Source organism: Gopherus evgoodei, chromosome 7, assembly GCF_007399415.2.
Source record: "Gopherus evgoodei ecotype Sinaloan lineage chromosome 7, rGopEvg1_v1.p, whole genome shotgun sequence".
Lineage (NCBI taxonomy): Eukaryota > Metazoa > Chordata > Testudines > Testudinidae > Gopherus > Gopherus evgoodei.
Window position 1 is genome coordinate 124785527 of NC_044328.1, and position 16675 is coordinate 124802201.

The following is a 16675-nucleotide window of genomic DNA, read 5'->3' on the forward strand; positions in this document are numbered from 1 at the left end:
CTCTCTCAGGCATAGGCACTGACTCCGTTGGTGCTCCAGGGCTGGTGGCCCCCTCAATCAGCTCCTTCCCCTCTCCCAACCTCTCCCTCCCTCCTGCCCATCGGCGCCCCCATCAATCAGTGTCCCCCCCCCAACGCCTCCTCCCTGCCGCGATCAGCTGTTCCACGGTTATTCCACTGGGGAAGGAGGAGCAAGGGTGGGGCGTGCTGGGGGAAGGTATGGAATGAGATGGAGCAGGGGTGGGAAGAGGCAGGGCAGGGCCTAGAGATGGTAACTGGGATACATTTGTCCTGCCCTCTGTGGCAAGAGAGAACAACTTTCTCCATATTTTTATGACAGCCTTTCAAGTATTTGAAGACAACTATCATGTCCCTCCCTTAATCTCCTCTTTTCTGAACTAAACGTACCCAGTTCCGTCAGCCTTTGCTCATATAGCTTGCATTCCATCCCTTTGATCATCTTTGTGGCTCACCTCTGGATCCTTTCCAGTTTCTCTACATTATTTCTATACATTGGTGACCAAAATTGGACACGGTACTCCAGCCGTGCTTGAAGTAGAGCAGTACTATCGCATCCCGTGAATTGCATGCTATGCATCTCTTAATGCAACCCAAAATTTCATTTGCCTTTTTTTTTTTCCCAACAGAATCACATTGTTGAACTCATGTTGAGGTTGTGATCCACCCCAACTCCCAGATCCTTCTCGCCATGCTGCTGCCACATCAGTTATCCCCCACTTTGTATTTGTGCATTTGTTTTTTCTTCCCTTAGTGGAGAGATGTAAAAGCTTGCTCTTTATCCAGCAACAGCAAACAGTGCTAAAGATGGCAAAAATACTTTGCTGCAGCGATTGGTGCTTCTTGGTTAAGATACGCTCCACTACACAGTTATGTCAACTAAGCAGCCTTACATCTACCTAACTCTGTAAGCGTCTACACTAAAACGTTGCTCCCGCAGATATAACTCACCCACTATACCAACTTAATAAATCCACCTCCACAAGAGGCATAGAATCAATGTAGATGCAGTTAGATCCGTGCAGTGTGAGTGCCACTGCATTGCTTACATGGACTGTTGCTGCCTTTCAGAAACTGTCCCACAATGCCCCACACTGACAGTAAAATCGGTGCTAGCGCTCCTGCATCACCGATACAAGGAGCAAAGCATAGCACACACAAGGAATGTAATTACTGCAGCGGCTGTATGCCATTGTGAGTTGGGTCGATTTCATTTTGTAGTGTAGACATGCCCTCAGTCTATCAACACGAGTGAAATAGTTCAGTTAGATCCCTTCAGGATTTTCAGCATCACTGATGTGGTAAAGACCTGCATTGTTTGAAAATAGGGTTGTCTCCAAATGTTTGTTAATCTGTCACGGCAGATTTGTGGCTGATTGGGTGACCTTAACTGTGCATTTCCAGGCTTTTTTATTTCTGTTTTATTTTAAAGAGCACCCTCATCTTAGAGATTCCTGGCTTTCTAAAGTTGTTTTGTTGCTGCAGGACTTTTCCTTCTTGTGCAAATTTACAGTAGTAACTCCAGCTTAATGAAAGGTTTATGTGGGGTTGGGAGTTCTTTGGTTTTTGTTTGTTTATTTTGTTTTGTTTTGTTTTGCTTGCTTGCTTGTTTGTTTTGCCTAGGACATACAGAAAGTTTCAGTTAGATCCAAAATACAGATTAGAACTCTAGAATTGCTAGTTTTAAATTGTTTACATTTTTCATATAATAAGCAAAATGAGGTTTTTTTTAACTTCCTCATCTAAAGAAAAGATTATTATCCAGGTAGATAGTATTAGTGCCTTGTTCTTGTGTTTACAAGTGTTAGCTAAGACTTTAATACAATTTTCTGTTGTAGTCCCTATTATCAAGGTTCTTTAAATCAGATATATTCAATCACACTGGTTTAAAACCAGGTATACTATGCTCACAAGGTGCTTTTGTTGTTTAATCATTTGCCACAAAATAAAACAACAGCAACAACAAAACATGCTACAAAAATGACTTTTTTACTTATAAAACTGTTGTTTAAGGAGTGGGCATCCACAGCTCAGAGGCTGTTTGCGGAGCTCTGTCTTAAAATGGCTTACTTTAAAACCTGGGATTTTGTAGGCAAGTAAGGCTGTATGTGAATTAGCTTCTTTTGCCACTTAGAAAAAGGGAAAAAAATGTTTGAAATTGGTTCGGATATTTGTGTTTAAAAACTAGTTGCTGGGCAGTCACAGCAGGCATGCTCTGTTGAAAATTACTTTAAAGTACACAGTTAATTTATTATTCACGTCAGTGGAGACACCAGTTAAAGCAGGGGTTCTTAAACTTCATTGCACCGCAGCCCACCTTCTGAAAACAAAAACGACTACATGACTCCAGGAGCGGGGACCGAAGCCTGAGCCTGCCCGAGCCCCACTGCCGCGGGTCGGGGGGCCAAAGCCTTAACCCGAGCCCCATCACCCAGGGCTGGAACCCTCAGGCTTTGGCTTCGGCCCTGGGCCCCAGCAAGTTTAATGTCAGCCCTGGCGACCCCTGTGCCTCTGTTTCCCCTCCCATCATGTGTCTCTGCCTCGCTTGTTTATATTGCAAGCTCTTGGAGGCAGTGGTTTCTCTTACAATGTATCTGTATACCGCGGAAAGCCAGGAGGCCTTGATCTTGCTTATGGACTCTGTGTGCTGCTGTCTTGCAGATAATGACAATGGGATGGTCCCACATCCTGGACAGTATCAGCGTAATTTGGGCGGTTCTTTACAGACATGGGCTACAATGCTATGCATATTGGGGGTGCGCTGAAGGCACATCTTTGTTTTACTTTGTTTGTGAAGTGAATTTATAGGGTCTGATCCAGTTCCTAATTTGTGCCATGCTGAGCTCCAGCACCTCTGGGCCTGGCAGTTAAGTGCCCCGGCACCTCTGGGCCGGGCAGTTCCGAGCCTCCCGGCACCTCTGGGCCGGGCAGTTCAGAGCCCCAGCACCGCTGGGCTTGCTGCATCAGTAATGAATGTAAAAAAATTGCTTGAGCCCCAGCACCTCTTTCGTTACAAATTAATCACTAGTCTGATCCAAGCCAATGTGGGTCTTTCTATTGACTTCCATGGGCTTTGGATCAGGCCCTTGGTTCCTAGAAGAGAAACCAGATAAATAGCATTAGAAATTGAAGGAATCTGGTTAGCTATAAAAGAAGCATACAAGACAGACAATGGCATTGCATGTTTCCTACATTGGTGCACCAATGTGCTTTAAAGTTGCACTTCTAGATGAGAATATAGTTCGGTTCCCATGGCCTTTTCGTCTTTGATCTCTCTGGTGAAACCTTTCATAGGAATTAAACATAAATAGGAATTAACCTTTCACAGACTTAAAAGTGAAAATTGGCTTTACTTTTTAATGTGAGATTTGACATTTGCCAATCAATTAATGGCAACAAGGCCCTTTGTAATGTGGAAACAAGAGAATACAGTGAGCATTGTTTTAAACATATTTACTGTCCATTCTTGGTAACTTTTCCAAAACATTTTTACTGCATATTTAGTAGCATGAATTCTTGCAACGCAAATGTGACTCTTGTTAATCTGCGTACATTATTGTAGCCAATTATGTGAATGTGAGTTAAGAACAACATACTCAATGTAGCTAAATATTGACAAGTCAGATCTTTTGATACGCTGGGTAGAATGAGCCCTGAATTTAAGTAGAAACTTTTTTCTTTGTTTTAATATACTTGCTTAAAACATGTACATTAAATTACAAGTAAATATTTTTAGGTAATGTTAAGGATCTAATGTAATGCTATGAGGTTCAAATCTTGCATCTTAATTGCCTTGAACTCTGTTTCCAACCAACTCATTAAGACTTGAGGATTTCAAAGATCTGTGAATGAGGTGTGATTTCGCATGTCAAGGTCTGTAATGCAGTTAAGAATGGTTTTTCAGTCTGAGTACTGATATTTTTTGTCCTTGCTTTTGTGAGTTTATGTTAAATCCTTAAAGTTATCTGAATACATATACTTGTAGTTTAACACAGAGGGGGAAAAAGATATTGAAACTAGTATCCTATAATGAAATTTTGATTTGTTTTGTGGTGAGACATGGAAGGCTGGATGTTTTTTGTGATTAATCACTTTCCATTTTACATGCCAGTCTGTCTGTTAAAATGTGTCTCGGGGAAATTTTCTGCACTCAGCATTAACTGGAAGTGATGGCCACCAAAATGTGGGGTATATATTTGTTTGCGTGCAGAAACAGTGAACAAAGGAGGAGGGAAAGAATGACGGAAAACACCCACTCAGAGACCAATAACCTTCTGTTCTTTCTCTTTCCACTTGCTTTCTTACGTCCAGCAACCACTTGAAAGGAAAGACAGCCAAAACAGTTCCCAGCATAGCGTCTCTAGCCACCGTAGCACGCACACGGCTTCACCCATCCATACCACTCAGGTGCTTCCCGACTACCCTGCCACTGAAGCACCAGCTGTGGAGCAGCCGGACAGCTCTGGACAGAAAAAGCCAGATCCATTCAAAATCTGGGCCCAGTCCAGGAGCATGTATGAAAGCCGACGTGAGTATTGAACAGGAGTGGTTGCTAGGGCTACAGTTCTGGCAGCCACTCTTTGATTTTCATCTATAGGAATTGAATCTCTTAAATTGTTGTTGAAAATATAGGGCTTTCAGTTGGTTAAATTGATACATGTAAATGAAGCTCTGGGGAAAAGCTGCAGATTATGCCTAGTTTATGTTAACAAAGAATCAATTTTGGCTTGGATGAAGAATAATCTTTTATTGCCTCTGATTAGTGGGTTTAGACCATAACGCTGTTCAAAACCAGTACAATATTTTCATAGAATATCAGGGTTGGAAGGGACCTCAGGAGATCATCTAGTCCAACCCCCTGCTCAAAGCAGGACCAATTCCCAGACAGATTTTTACCCCAGTTCCCTAAATGGCCCCTCAAGGATTGAGCTCACAACCCTGGGTTTAGCAGGCCAATGCTCAAACCACTGAGCTATCCCTCCCCCATAAGTATTGAGGTCCTTCTTTTCATCCCTTTTTTATTTATTTTCAAATCAGGCATTAAAGAGACTTTCAAAGACGTGAAGCAGAGATAGTTGCCCAACTGCCCCTGAAAATATCTCAAAAGTTCTCAGAGCAAGTTAATGCTGCTTGGTTATATAGCTTCGACCAATTCAAATTACTGTTTTGCAAATAACAGGTTTATCATTCTAACGACTACTTCAGAAAATTTTATTCAGATTGAGTTTGAGATTGGTTGGGTACACACAGAGACCTAAAAATCTTAAGAACCGAAACCATCCCCAAATGAAAAATACAGAGCATTAAATAGAAGTAAAGTGCAAAGCAATCCACAGAGTTGACATATGCACATCATGGACATGAAAACAGAGACATGGCAGGTCACCATCAGTGGCAGTGGCAATGACAGTTTTGGCTGTTGCCTATTATGTAATTCCAGTGAAGCTGCCAGAAAACATACACGCATCAATGTTGATACACATTTTTTACACATTAATGTATCTGTTACTGTATGTGATTAAGCCTTTGTCTTTTGCCTGTATGGGGCCTTCCAAGGAATCATAACTGGTGGTCTGATTATTGACATAGCTATATGCATCAATGTATTTGTGAATAATTCCAATGCCTCAACCTGGTTAGCCACAGAGGTAAATGTTGCTTAATCCCCCGACCCCCCCCCCCACGCCAAATTCCATTAAGATTTCATTATTTTGTTCCCTCCTACTAACTTGTTTTTGACAAAAACAAGGAGGAGTCCTTGTGGCACCTTAGAGACTAACAGATTTATTTGGGCATAAACTTTCATAGGCTAAAACCTACTTCATCTGATGCATGGAGTGGAACATACAGTAGGGAGGTATAAATACACAGCATATGGAAAGATGGGAATTGCCTTACCAAGTGGGGGATCAGTGCTAATGAGGCCAATTCAATTAAGGTGGACATGGTCTATTCTCAACAGTTGACAAGAAAGGGTGGAAATCATTTTTGTAGTGCCAATGAGGCCAGTGTAAACAAGGTGATCCATTTCAAAATAAATTTGTTAGTCTCTAAGGTGCCACAAGGACTCCTCATTGGTTTTGCTGATACAGACTAGCACAGCTACCCCTCTGAAACTTGTTTGACAAAAACTCTTCTTGCTTTTACCGTAGGTCACTTAATTGTGCTTAAGACTTATGCCTCTTACGCTAACAAACCTATATCTGCTAGGCCTCAGCCTGATGCCAAGCCTATCTTAATGTTAATATTTTTTGTATGTTTTCCTACTTGCATTTCAACGATGTTAGCATCACTCACAGCAAATCACACACACACACATACATATGAGTAAGCTTATCTTATACCTTTGGTAGGATCAGGTCAGGGGTCACAGGTCAAAGTTACTATAAAAGGGAGCTACAGTCAGTGAAAGAAAAATTTGTTTGCCAAAACTCAGGTGAAATGCATTCCCATCTCACTCCTGTTAGGCGGGAATACTGCTGGACTGTCTCTGTCTTTATCAGCATATACTACCCTAACAATACACAAAACCAAATGCATGCAGTGAGTGCATTTATTTTAATTATTAATACATGCACTCGGCTAATAGTTGAGCAGGGTTTGACTCCACTCCAAGAGTATAAAATTGGTTTCAGTTGGTTACTTCTCCGCAATGAAAATAAACATGTTTGCCTCAATTTAATCACAATGCCTAAGAGAGAAGAACCTCTAAAAACTTCTCAGAGCAATATTTGAAGCATAGTAGATGTACTTTCAGACAATATTATTCTTTTAATTAGGGACAAGAGAGCTTGAAACAGTTTGTGCCAAAGGAGCACATTCTAGATTTTGTTTTTATTTACATAAAGGATGATCTTCTTGCACAAAATCTTCATAACATGCTAAATGTAAGTTCATACGGACAATATAAAATATACATTACTCCAGAACATACAGCAGTTGGGTTGGTTTTTCCAACCAATTGAATCATTTTTAAATCTTATGGCATGGGGAAAAAAACCCAAAAAAGAAATCATGCGTGACAGGTTTCTTGGCTGCAGAAATATCTCTCTGGATTGGATGCCTCAGCAATGTGTCTTCGTGCGTTTGGGCTTCTCTGTCTTTCTCTCTTTCCCTTCTAAGGATCTGACATAGTTTTTCTGGTTCTGCAGGCCTGGTTCTTTCCTTGGCCAGACAGTCCTCTTCTTGGCCCACTTGAACAGTGGGGCCCTAGGTGATTGAAATTACCTCAGTTGAGTATTCAAGAGATCATTAGGAAAGAGGGGTAAGGTGGTTTTCCAATCCGGCAGGACCACTCTGCCAGAATTGCAGAGGTAGAAGCCATTCTGTAGGGACACTAGCCAGCCTAACCTGGCTGCATTAGCTTCCCTCTTCTCCCTTCAACATGGCTGCATTAGGAACTGTGCTGTCATTGTCTTTGGCCCCCTGGAGCTATTTAGATCAGTTGTCATTAACTGTGGACCTCATACTAATTAGTCATTAGTATTAGCTCAGCAGCATTAACACCTGCCTCCAGGCTGAAATCTGAGGCCGAGCAGGGTAAGTACCCTGCCCCTCCCTGTCCACCTGCAAATGGATGCAAGGAATGCTACCCTCATTCATTCACTCATTCCAGCATAGCCGCGAGCATTTCCCAGTTTGTTCTTCCATCTGTGTAACAGGAGGGGGACAGCACAAGCCTTTCAGAGGTCAGTCCTCAACTCTGTCCATCGGCTTGTTTCTGAGGTTCCCTCCTTGTTTGTTCTCGAATTCTCTTTTCCTCGTTTCTTCCTTCTGAGAGTCCTTTCTGTACATGCTGCCTCCTGTCCCCCCATCATGCCCTTCAAGCTTTCGTCCTTAAGCTTCTCTGTTCGTCACAAACACTCATCTGGTGGCTTCATGAGACTCAGATACTATGGTAAGGAGAACCATAGAAATACTCAGTTACGTACATAAAATAATCCAGTCAGCCCAAGGTGACAGCCTTCACCTAAGAATCTTAATTAGTTCCTTGGAACTTAATTAGTTGCAGGGAACTGCGACTCTATTTAATACATATGAACTAATGTTCTTATGTGAAGCCCACTTTACTCTCACTGACCCTGGATATGGATGATGAGTGCTCTGCTCCCAGTTCAACAAAGCTTAACTTCAGATATTAAAGCCAATGGGGCTATTCATATGCTTGAAGTTAAGGCTGAGCTTAAGTGCTTCGTTGCATCATGGCCCAAAGGCAGGGCACTTTGGACAGGGTGACCAGATGTCCCGATTTTATAGGGACAGTCCTGATATTCAGCGCTTTTTCTTATATAGGCACCTATTACCCTCCACCCCCGTCCCGATTTTTCACATATGCTATCTAGTCACCCTAACTTTGGAGGATCAAGCCCTTAAAGAATGGAGAGTGAAGGAGTGAGTCCTGAAACCAGATCATTTAGTGGTGGTGGTGGTAATTTATCACTTACTTTTGCTAAGTTTTAGCAGGGTGATCTCCTTTATGATTAAAACTCCATTATTGCTAATGGAAGTTGTGTGTGTATCTGAGGGGAGAATGTACCTTGCGTTAGAAAAATGGATCCTTTGCAAGATCCAGAAATGATATGGGTAGAGAGCGCTCAATGGAAGGAGGAGTAATTTTGAAGGGTTATCAATGCCACAATTCTAACATCTTATGCCCTTTTATTGAAAATATATTTTTATAATATGCTTTTTATATTTCAATTTATTATTAAACTTCCTTGAAGATTAGCACAATCTGTTGTCACATTTTTCTCATGTGGCCTGATTGCTTTGCAAATACCATATCGTACATATGGCCATCTGTCAAAACAGCAGTGACAAAATTAATTAATCTGAATTGCAGATGTGTTAATGAATCTCTTTGAAGGGATTAAACGTTTAATTAAAAGTAAAGGAGAGCACTATAGAATAATCTTAAAGCTTTTTAAAATACTCTACTTATCATTAGTATTTGAATTTTGTTTTCATGCACATAATGTATAAATTTTTTTTCGAAATCTAATTAAAAAGAAAAAACAAAGCAGACACAGTAGGTAGCATTCACTCGGCAGCAATTAAATAGAATAAAAAAGTATTAGCTACCCCGCTGTAAAACAATACAATCAGGAAATTGCCAACTGTCTTCTGATCAGACTGGCTTTAAAGACAATAGTCTAGTAAAAGGGCCTTCTGTAGGGCTATGTTCTCTGTCATTAGATTAATATGAAACAAACAGTTATATTCATACATTTGGACACACAGATGTGCCCATACCCTTAGAGAATGTCTTGTTTAAAAGGATCTTAATATTTACAGCATGCTGTATGAGCTGAAACGGCTGCAGAGAAGATCTATTTACAAAGCTGATTTGTGGGTGCACTTTGCTAAGGGTCTGTCACAAACTAGTCCCTTGATAGCAAGGTACTGAAGCACTTGACTGACTTTAAGCACATGAGTAGCAGTATTCTTAGCAACCCCAAGCGTTCTAAAGTCTCAAGTGTTTTGGGTTTTGTTTTTTAAAATAAACAGTATCTTTTGGGTTCTTTTCGTTTGTCTTCTGGTTTGAGGAAGCGCCCAAGTCTTTTTTTCAAGCTATTTTCCTTCACCAGGAGCACTGGAAAATTAATGGAAAAAAACTCTGAGATTATAATGTAATCACTTCTTAAAGCTGGGGCTTTAAGAAGAATATAAAGTGTCATGAGATTGGCATCAAGTCACAGTTTTCAACACTGCAGTAGTCCTATTGGCTTCAATGGGATTACTTATGTATTGAAAATTAGATATATACTTAAGTCACCTTGCTGAATCAGGGCCTTAAAACTTTTGTGCCTAGCTGAGTACATTATCAATACTAAGAGTGTTGACTCCTAGATGATCCAACTGATTCTGCCAAGTGTATTTTCATGTTCCTTATTTTGTTTAAGTTGTTGTTGCAGTGGACAATAGATTTTTACCCAACGGGTAAGCATAGAGGTTAGAGGTTACAGAGTAACACTTAATTAAAATGAACTCTAATAAAGCACCGGTATATGAATAAAATTTCAGTGTTCACTTTCATATGTTTATAGTCTCTTCTAATGCTGGAGATTAGATTTATATCCTGCAGAAACTGAATACAGGAGCTGTCTCATGACAGTGGACATTGTGTTATGTGAGCTGTAATGGTGTTTTGTAAAAATCTGTTTTTAAAGTATTTCCAGACAGATGTGTACACTGTGACAAAAACTAGTATTCAGATATATCAAATTCAATAGACCAGCGGGTTCTGCTTTAATCCATAGCAGCTATGACCTTTGCAATAATACATGTGAAAGCCTAACTGAATCCATATCAGTCAAAAGTAAATTAAAATGAATTTAACAAGCAAGGGGATACATTAAGCTTTGCAAAATTGTAAAAATTAATATTGCAGCTATGTCACCTTCGCCTGCAGCTGGAGTGAGCAAGGGTGAGAGAGAGAGAGAAATCAATTCCACGAATTTTGGAGAATGTAAGGATGAGCTGAGAACTTTATTTCTGTCTTGTCTTTCTTCTTGTTTGGTGTTCTTGCTACTCTGCACTTGAGAACAACTCATCACCAAGGGAGGCGATGGTTTAGCTCTCCGTTGGCAAGCAGCAGATCTTAGATATTTGTGTTAAAACCCCACACTCTCTGGTTGCGCTCCATGCACCTACCCTGCCATGTCTTGTTGACTGAATGGAGTCACTCTAAGCTGCTGGTTCAATTCCTTCTCATAATCCCTACACAACTCTTTTTACGACTTTTTCAGTGCTACTCAAAATGGTTACCCTTAAAAGGAGACTTTAGCCATCTGAGCTTATGCTAAGGTCACTACTTTAGAAACACACTGGGGAATGAAGGCAGGGCTGTGAGACAGAAGCCTCACAAATGCATCCCGCCGGTCCTCATTGTGAAAATTTAAGAGTCAAAGGCCCAAAGTAGCATTTAGTTTTGTTTTAATTTGTAAGGAAAATGGTTTCTCCTAAACCGTAAGGAGAGGACTGGGGTTCATTCTCCAAAACACAATCATACTGTGTGTTAAAGTCATACATTAAGTACGATATATTAAGCCAGTGAGATGGACAGTTTTTTTGTTAGCAGACTGGACTATGCCAGTAAAAAATCTAATTGGCAAGCTGATGCCAGAAGCTGTAAAAGGAGTTCTGTTTCTTTTGTATCCATCGTTTGTGTGTGTGTGTGTTGTTCCATCTTCTTTTGGTCCTTTAAGATCTGTCACACTGACTGCATTTTGGAAATGTGCTAGATACAGTTCAGTTTTAAACTGCATGTTTCATTGCTCTCATGTGAAGCTCTAGTTAAAGCCCAGCCTTGCATTACCCCTGCTGACCATTAATAGAGTAGATTCTATCTGAACAAGGAACATAAGGCAACAGTTGGTGACACTGTAGGTTGATAAATGTGAACATATTAAGAGATGCTGAGAAAATGGCCCATGCTGAAGATCTCTGTGGAAGCTATTTTGTTTCTGACAGGCAGGGCATGCACTCTAATTGGCTTGGCCAATCTCTGCCGAAAAGCTTGAGAAACATTGGAGAGAACCTTTCGTATGTGTCTGTTTTTTTCATGCCTGGACTAACACACACAGTGACAAACACCAATTAATTTATTGTCTAAATTCTGTTGTTATACAGAATGTCCTTCATAGAGCAAATAGCCTCAGCCAGCTATTCTTAACTAATCAAAATTACTGACTTCCAGCATGTTTGTAGCCTTATTATTCTGTAATTATATTTACAGGAAAATTAGGTTATAGCTTAGAGTGAGATAATATATCTAGGCCTAAAGCTTAATTTATTACCACAAAGCAGCTAAAATGAGACAATATTGTGTAAAAAGATGTAGAAATCATTGGCTGTAAAATGGTGTGAATGGAAATGTCAAATCACATGCTTATGACTTACGTTCACCTGTTCATTTCATTTCCACCCTTCCAGTCATATTACATTTTAAATTTATTGTTGAATTTTGAAAGAGCTAATATTATAAGTAATCTGAAGCCAAAGGAAAAAGACACCATTTGATTAGAACCAACCCTTTTTGTACGACAGACACAGACATCATAAAATGCAGTAAGAGCCCAACCCAAACCCTACTGAAGCCAAGGAAAAGATTCTCATTGACTTCAAGAGGCTTTGGCCAAGGCCCTAAATGAAGACAACAAATGGTTCCCCTCCTCTTAGATATTGAATCCAGCTTTAGTTTGATTATAAAAGTGCATCCTGGATACATGTATGTATTTATACAATTAATTTTATATTAGATATAATTATAGACTGTTAACAAAATTAATCATTTTTGTAGCAGTAAAGTTGAATAGCTCAAAAGAGGAAAATTGAAAGTGATTTCTTTACTAAAGATATAGGCAGTTGGTCTATAAAGGAATAATACTATTATAAATTAGCGGGAGTATATTACAAAATTAATCTATGTTATAGTTACTAACCAATAAAATATTAAATGAACCTGAAGTTGTCTTCTGATATCATTTAATGATAGCAATTAATTTCACATTTAAATCAGAGAGAAGGAAGAAAGCATGAATAAGTTAATATAAAGCATCTTTGTTCAACTGCACTTCAAGGTTACTACCTCAGTGTATGCAATATTCATTGTAGAAGTGTCGGTGGTTTTCCATACTAATGAGTAGTCATAGTTGGCTTCTTCTGCATTTCCAACTGTCTTTGTCTGGTTTACAGTTTTATATCTTTTTAAATATAGAGGATCACATCTGTAGCTGCTGTAAATCAGCTACCTTACTTTTCTGATGTACACCAACTGAGGATATGACCCCAGGTTATTTAAAGCATTGTCAGCAGATCAGATCAGATAAGAAACTGCTGTAGAAAAGATAATTATGACTGCAGAAGTCATAATACAGACCTCTTGTTTCTTTTTTCTCTTACAAAAACAAAAGCAATGGTATTATGTTGCTAATGGAGTTATTGTCTATTGTAGATAATCACTTAGCAGTGACAGAAGTGTATTTACCAACGATTAAGAGTAGGATTTATTACTGATTGTCATATTAATGAGTTCTAATATCACAATGCTAAGCAAACAGTGATTCACAATTGTCTGCCTGCTATTGAAATAGAAACCCTCAGATTCCTAGCAGTAATTTACAAATTAAACCTGTGAACATTTTTAGTTATACATTGAAGTCTGGAAACAACTCATGGGATGTTCCCAAACACGGAGCCTCTTTAAAAAACATGAGTGCCAGAGCAGCACAGCTAATAAATACAGCAGGTCTAATCACCGCCTCCTACAGTCAAACCAAGAGAAGGAGGCTGAGGGAGAGAGCCCCACAAGTTGGGATCAAGTTCCATAGGTGTGTAATTTGAGCGTTGATTGGGGAACTCTTTTGGAATGAATTTGCTTTCATCCAAAGGCTCACAGTGATGCAGGTACTGTAGATCATTGTTTAGTTCATCGTTGCAAAGTGGCTCCTATCTGTTTTGCCTTGCAAAGCCCACTTGTGCCATCCTTACTCATGATGAGCTATATCTGACCACGTGAGCTGTCAGTGGGACAGCATATGTAATAGGGTGCTATTCCCTGTGAGTGAGGAAGGCACAACTGGGCTGTTAGTGCATCTTCTATCTCAAAGTTTCATCACTTCTAGTAGTACAAAATTGAGAGGTCTCGGGGGGATTTGGTGTAAATCTGTGCTTTTCTATTAGAAGTAACAATAATTCCTTTCCTCCTTTCCTTCAGTTCCAGATTATCAAGAACAGGATATCTTTCTATGGCGAAAGGAAACGGGCTTTGGGTTTAGGATTCTAGGTGGAAATGAGCCTGGAGAACCTGTAAGTGCTTTTTAAAAAGTGGATTTATGTTAACCAGTGTTACCTTCCAGAATCACTGCAAAAACACATGCAGTGCTGTGCAAACAGCATCTCTGTTAAAATGAGAGATAGGCCTAAGCTAACACCATACATCCAAATACCCCTAAAATTTGAGGGGAGCTCTGAACTTCACTGTTGGTCCTTATCTGTATTCCAGGCCAAACCAAACCCCTAGATTATCCACCCCCCCTATGCATCTTGATCGAGAGAGATCTTCCAATATGGTTTCTGTTGTTGTTTTTGAACTTTGAGCAGTCTCCCGCACTTGCAACACACACATTCGCTGGCCTCTTAAACATGAATCTAGTACCCGTGAAAGGTGCCAGACTAAGAGCACCTAATGCTCTTGTCTATTCACTGAGCAGGTCACACGTAGAAAGTGGCAATATAAATTTCTTTATTCTGTCTTGTCACATTTATGCCCATTTATGGAGCATGTTTTTCTCTCATGCCACAGTAAATTGGAATAACTCCCTGTGAGCTCAATAGGGCTAAACTGAAATTGGTGTGCATGAGAGAGGACTCGGACTCAAGGACTCCAGGGAGAGGTCAGAGGATAATTCAGTCTCAGTTCACCTCTTGGCTTTCCTGGCAGGACTGATCATACTATTAATCATCTTTCTATTGTATTATAGAGCATTTTTATAAAGCATTTCTCTCATAGTGCATTATCAGTAGAGGTTGAGGGATCTGATACAAAGTTATGGTATAGTAATAGTAGAAACAGAATATGCTAGTAGTTTTCATGATGATTTCATGAGGTGGATAGGTGTCTATTAACACCTGGGCTGTAACTTACTAGAGGCCACTGTACAGAACACCTGACACATGTTACTGTCTTTCGATGCTGTTGATTTGGGTCACACTCAGACTGAGGTTCCAAATCTCATTTCTGCTCTCCTGTGATTTCCAGCTGTCTGTCTGTCTGATGGGTGGGTACATGCTCATTCAACATCTCTCTCTCTCTCTTCGTTTTTTTTTTAATTCATCAGATTTACATTGGTCACATTGTACCAGTAGGCGCTGCTGATGCCGACGGTCGTCTAAGATCTGGAGATGAGCTGATCTGTGTGGACGGAACACCTGTTGTCGGAAAATCTCACCAGCTGGTAGTCCAGCTTATGCAACAGGCTGCCAAGCAGGTCATGTCAATCTAACTGTAAGGCGCAAAGTGGTATACACAGGTATGTTGCCATGTGACCAGGTGGGCACAGCTCTTATTATTTTCAATCTGTGTCCTGTGATCTGCTTGCTAACGATCAAAAGCTCCTTCTCATAATATTCTTGCAAAAATGAAACTACCGATATGGACGCAGATATTATTTTACCCTTTGTGTTGATTTTTATTTTATTTTATATTTTGGCTGTTGAAATGTAGTTTAAATATAGGTTTCTTTCTAGTTAAACATGAATCAAGATTCTCTGTTTGTAAGCAGCCTGGACCTCTTCAGTCCTTGTTCAGGTTCCTGTTAAAGCCGTTCACTAACACGAATCGTTGTTGTTATCATTACTTATATGTACACCTCTACCCCGATATAACGCTGTCCTCAGGAGCCAAAAAATCTTACCACGTTATAGGTGAAACTGCGTTGTATCAAACTTGCTTTGATCCACCAGAGTGAGCAGCCCCGCCCCGCCTCCCTCCCCCTCGCCCCCCGAGTGCTGCTTTAACCACGTTATATCCAAATTTGTGTTATATCGGGTCACATTATATCGGGGTAGAAGTGGATTTGGTAGCTTCACGATGCTGACGCCCAGTAAGAGCCTGTCCCTGCCCTGAGGAACTTACAATCTAAATAGACAAGACAGAAGGGGGGCAGAGTGGAGGGACAGAGGTACAGAGAGGGAAAATCACTTGATCAGGGTCACACGCAGGATTTCCATACAGGTCTCCAAAGGCCCAGTTCCCTTGCCCTTGGACCATGTTTTCCTCTAAGCACATCCCTTCAGTTTGTCCTTGAGAGACTGTTGAAGACTGATGCAAAGTAGAGCTGTTTGAAACTCTTCTCTCTTTTTTCATTTTGTAAGCACCATATTCAAAAGCTAAGGTGTTCCCAATTGATCCAAGATGAAAATACAACTATTCCTGCCACTGAACATGCTTGGGTGAGGGAAAAACAGGAGCAAATCTGTCAAAATGTGGTGTTGTCAAAGAAAATGACAATGCAGCTAGCAAGCTCATGATGAAGAGCCTTCTGATTGATAGTTGGTTTATGTATCACTCCTGTTGACTGGTAGCACTGAGATTTTGCTCCATCTGCACCCAAAGCTCAGGGAGTTTAGGTTTGGTATTTGGTCTGGGGCCATTTCTAGACAGAGAAGATGTGAAATAGACCTTCAAACTGAGGTGTCAGCAGAATAGGGAGTGAGGTATTTAAGCTTAAAGGAGCATCAAAGTAACCTTCAGATTGAGAAATAAACACACAAAAGTAGTTAAGACTTTCACAGCCTCTCTAAAACCGCCCCTTGTTCTTATACATTGAACCACAGATAGGCTTCTTGCAGGCAAGGTGAAATATGTGCTTATTTCTTAACTAATACTTTCAACAGTGTAGTGCAAGTGGAGCATAAATTATTTGCTGTAACAGCCTTCAACACGAGAGTAAATACTGTGGGGTTGACGTTACCATTGTAGATCCTGTAATAGAGGGTTGGTTTTATAGAGGTGGGGATTTTTGTTAATTTTTTAATCCAGGCTAGAAACTGGCATAAAAAGATTTGATTATATTGTGTCTGAGCTTTTGGTTCCCTACTGCTCCTCTTACCCTTGGGTCAAGAGGATTTGAGATTGTTAGAGTCTAGGATTTGCA

The 16675-nt window shown here is 40.3% G+C and overlaps 1 protein-coding gene across 1 annotated transcript in view; it reads left to right on the forward strand.

Annotated features, from left to right (window-relative positions):
* The window catches only part of MAGI1 (membrane associated guanylate kinase, WW and PDZ domain containing 1), a 503504-nt gene that overhangs the window by 464093 nt on the left and 22736 nt on the right, over positions 1-16675 (forward strand). The window contains 5 exon segments of the mRNA XM_030568462.1: positions 4329-4545; positions 10408-10485; positions 13735-13826; positions 14858-15002; positions 15005-15049. Of these exon segments, the coding sequence (XP_030424322.1) occupies positions 4329-4545; positions 10408-10485; positions 13735-13826; positions 14858-15002; positions 15005-15049 (577 nt within the window).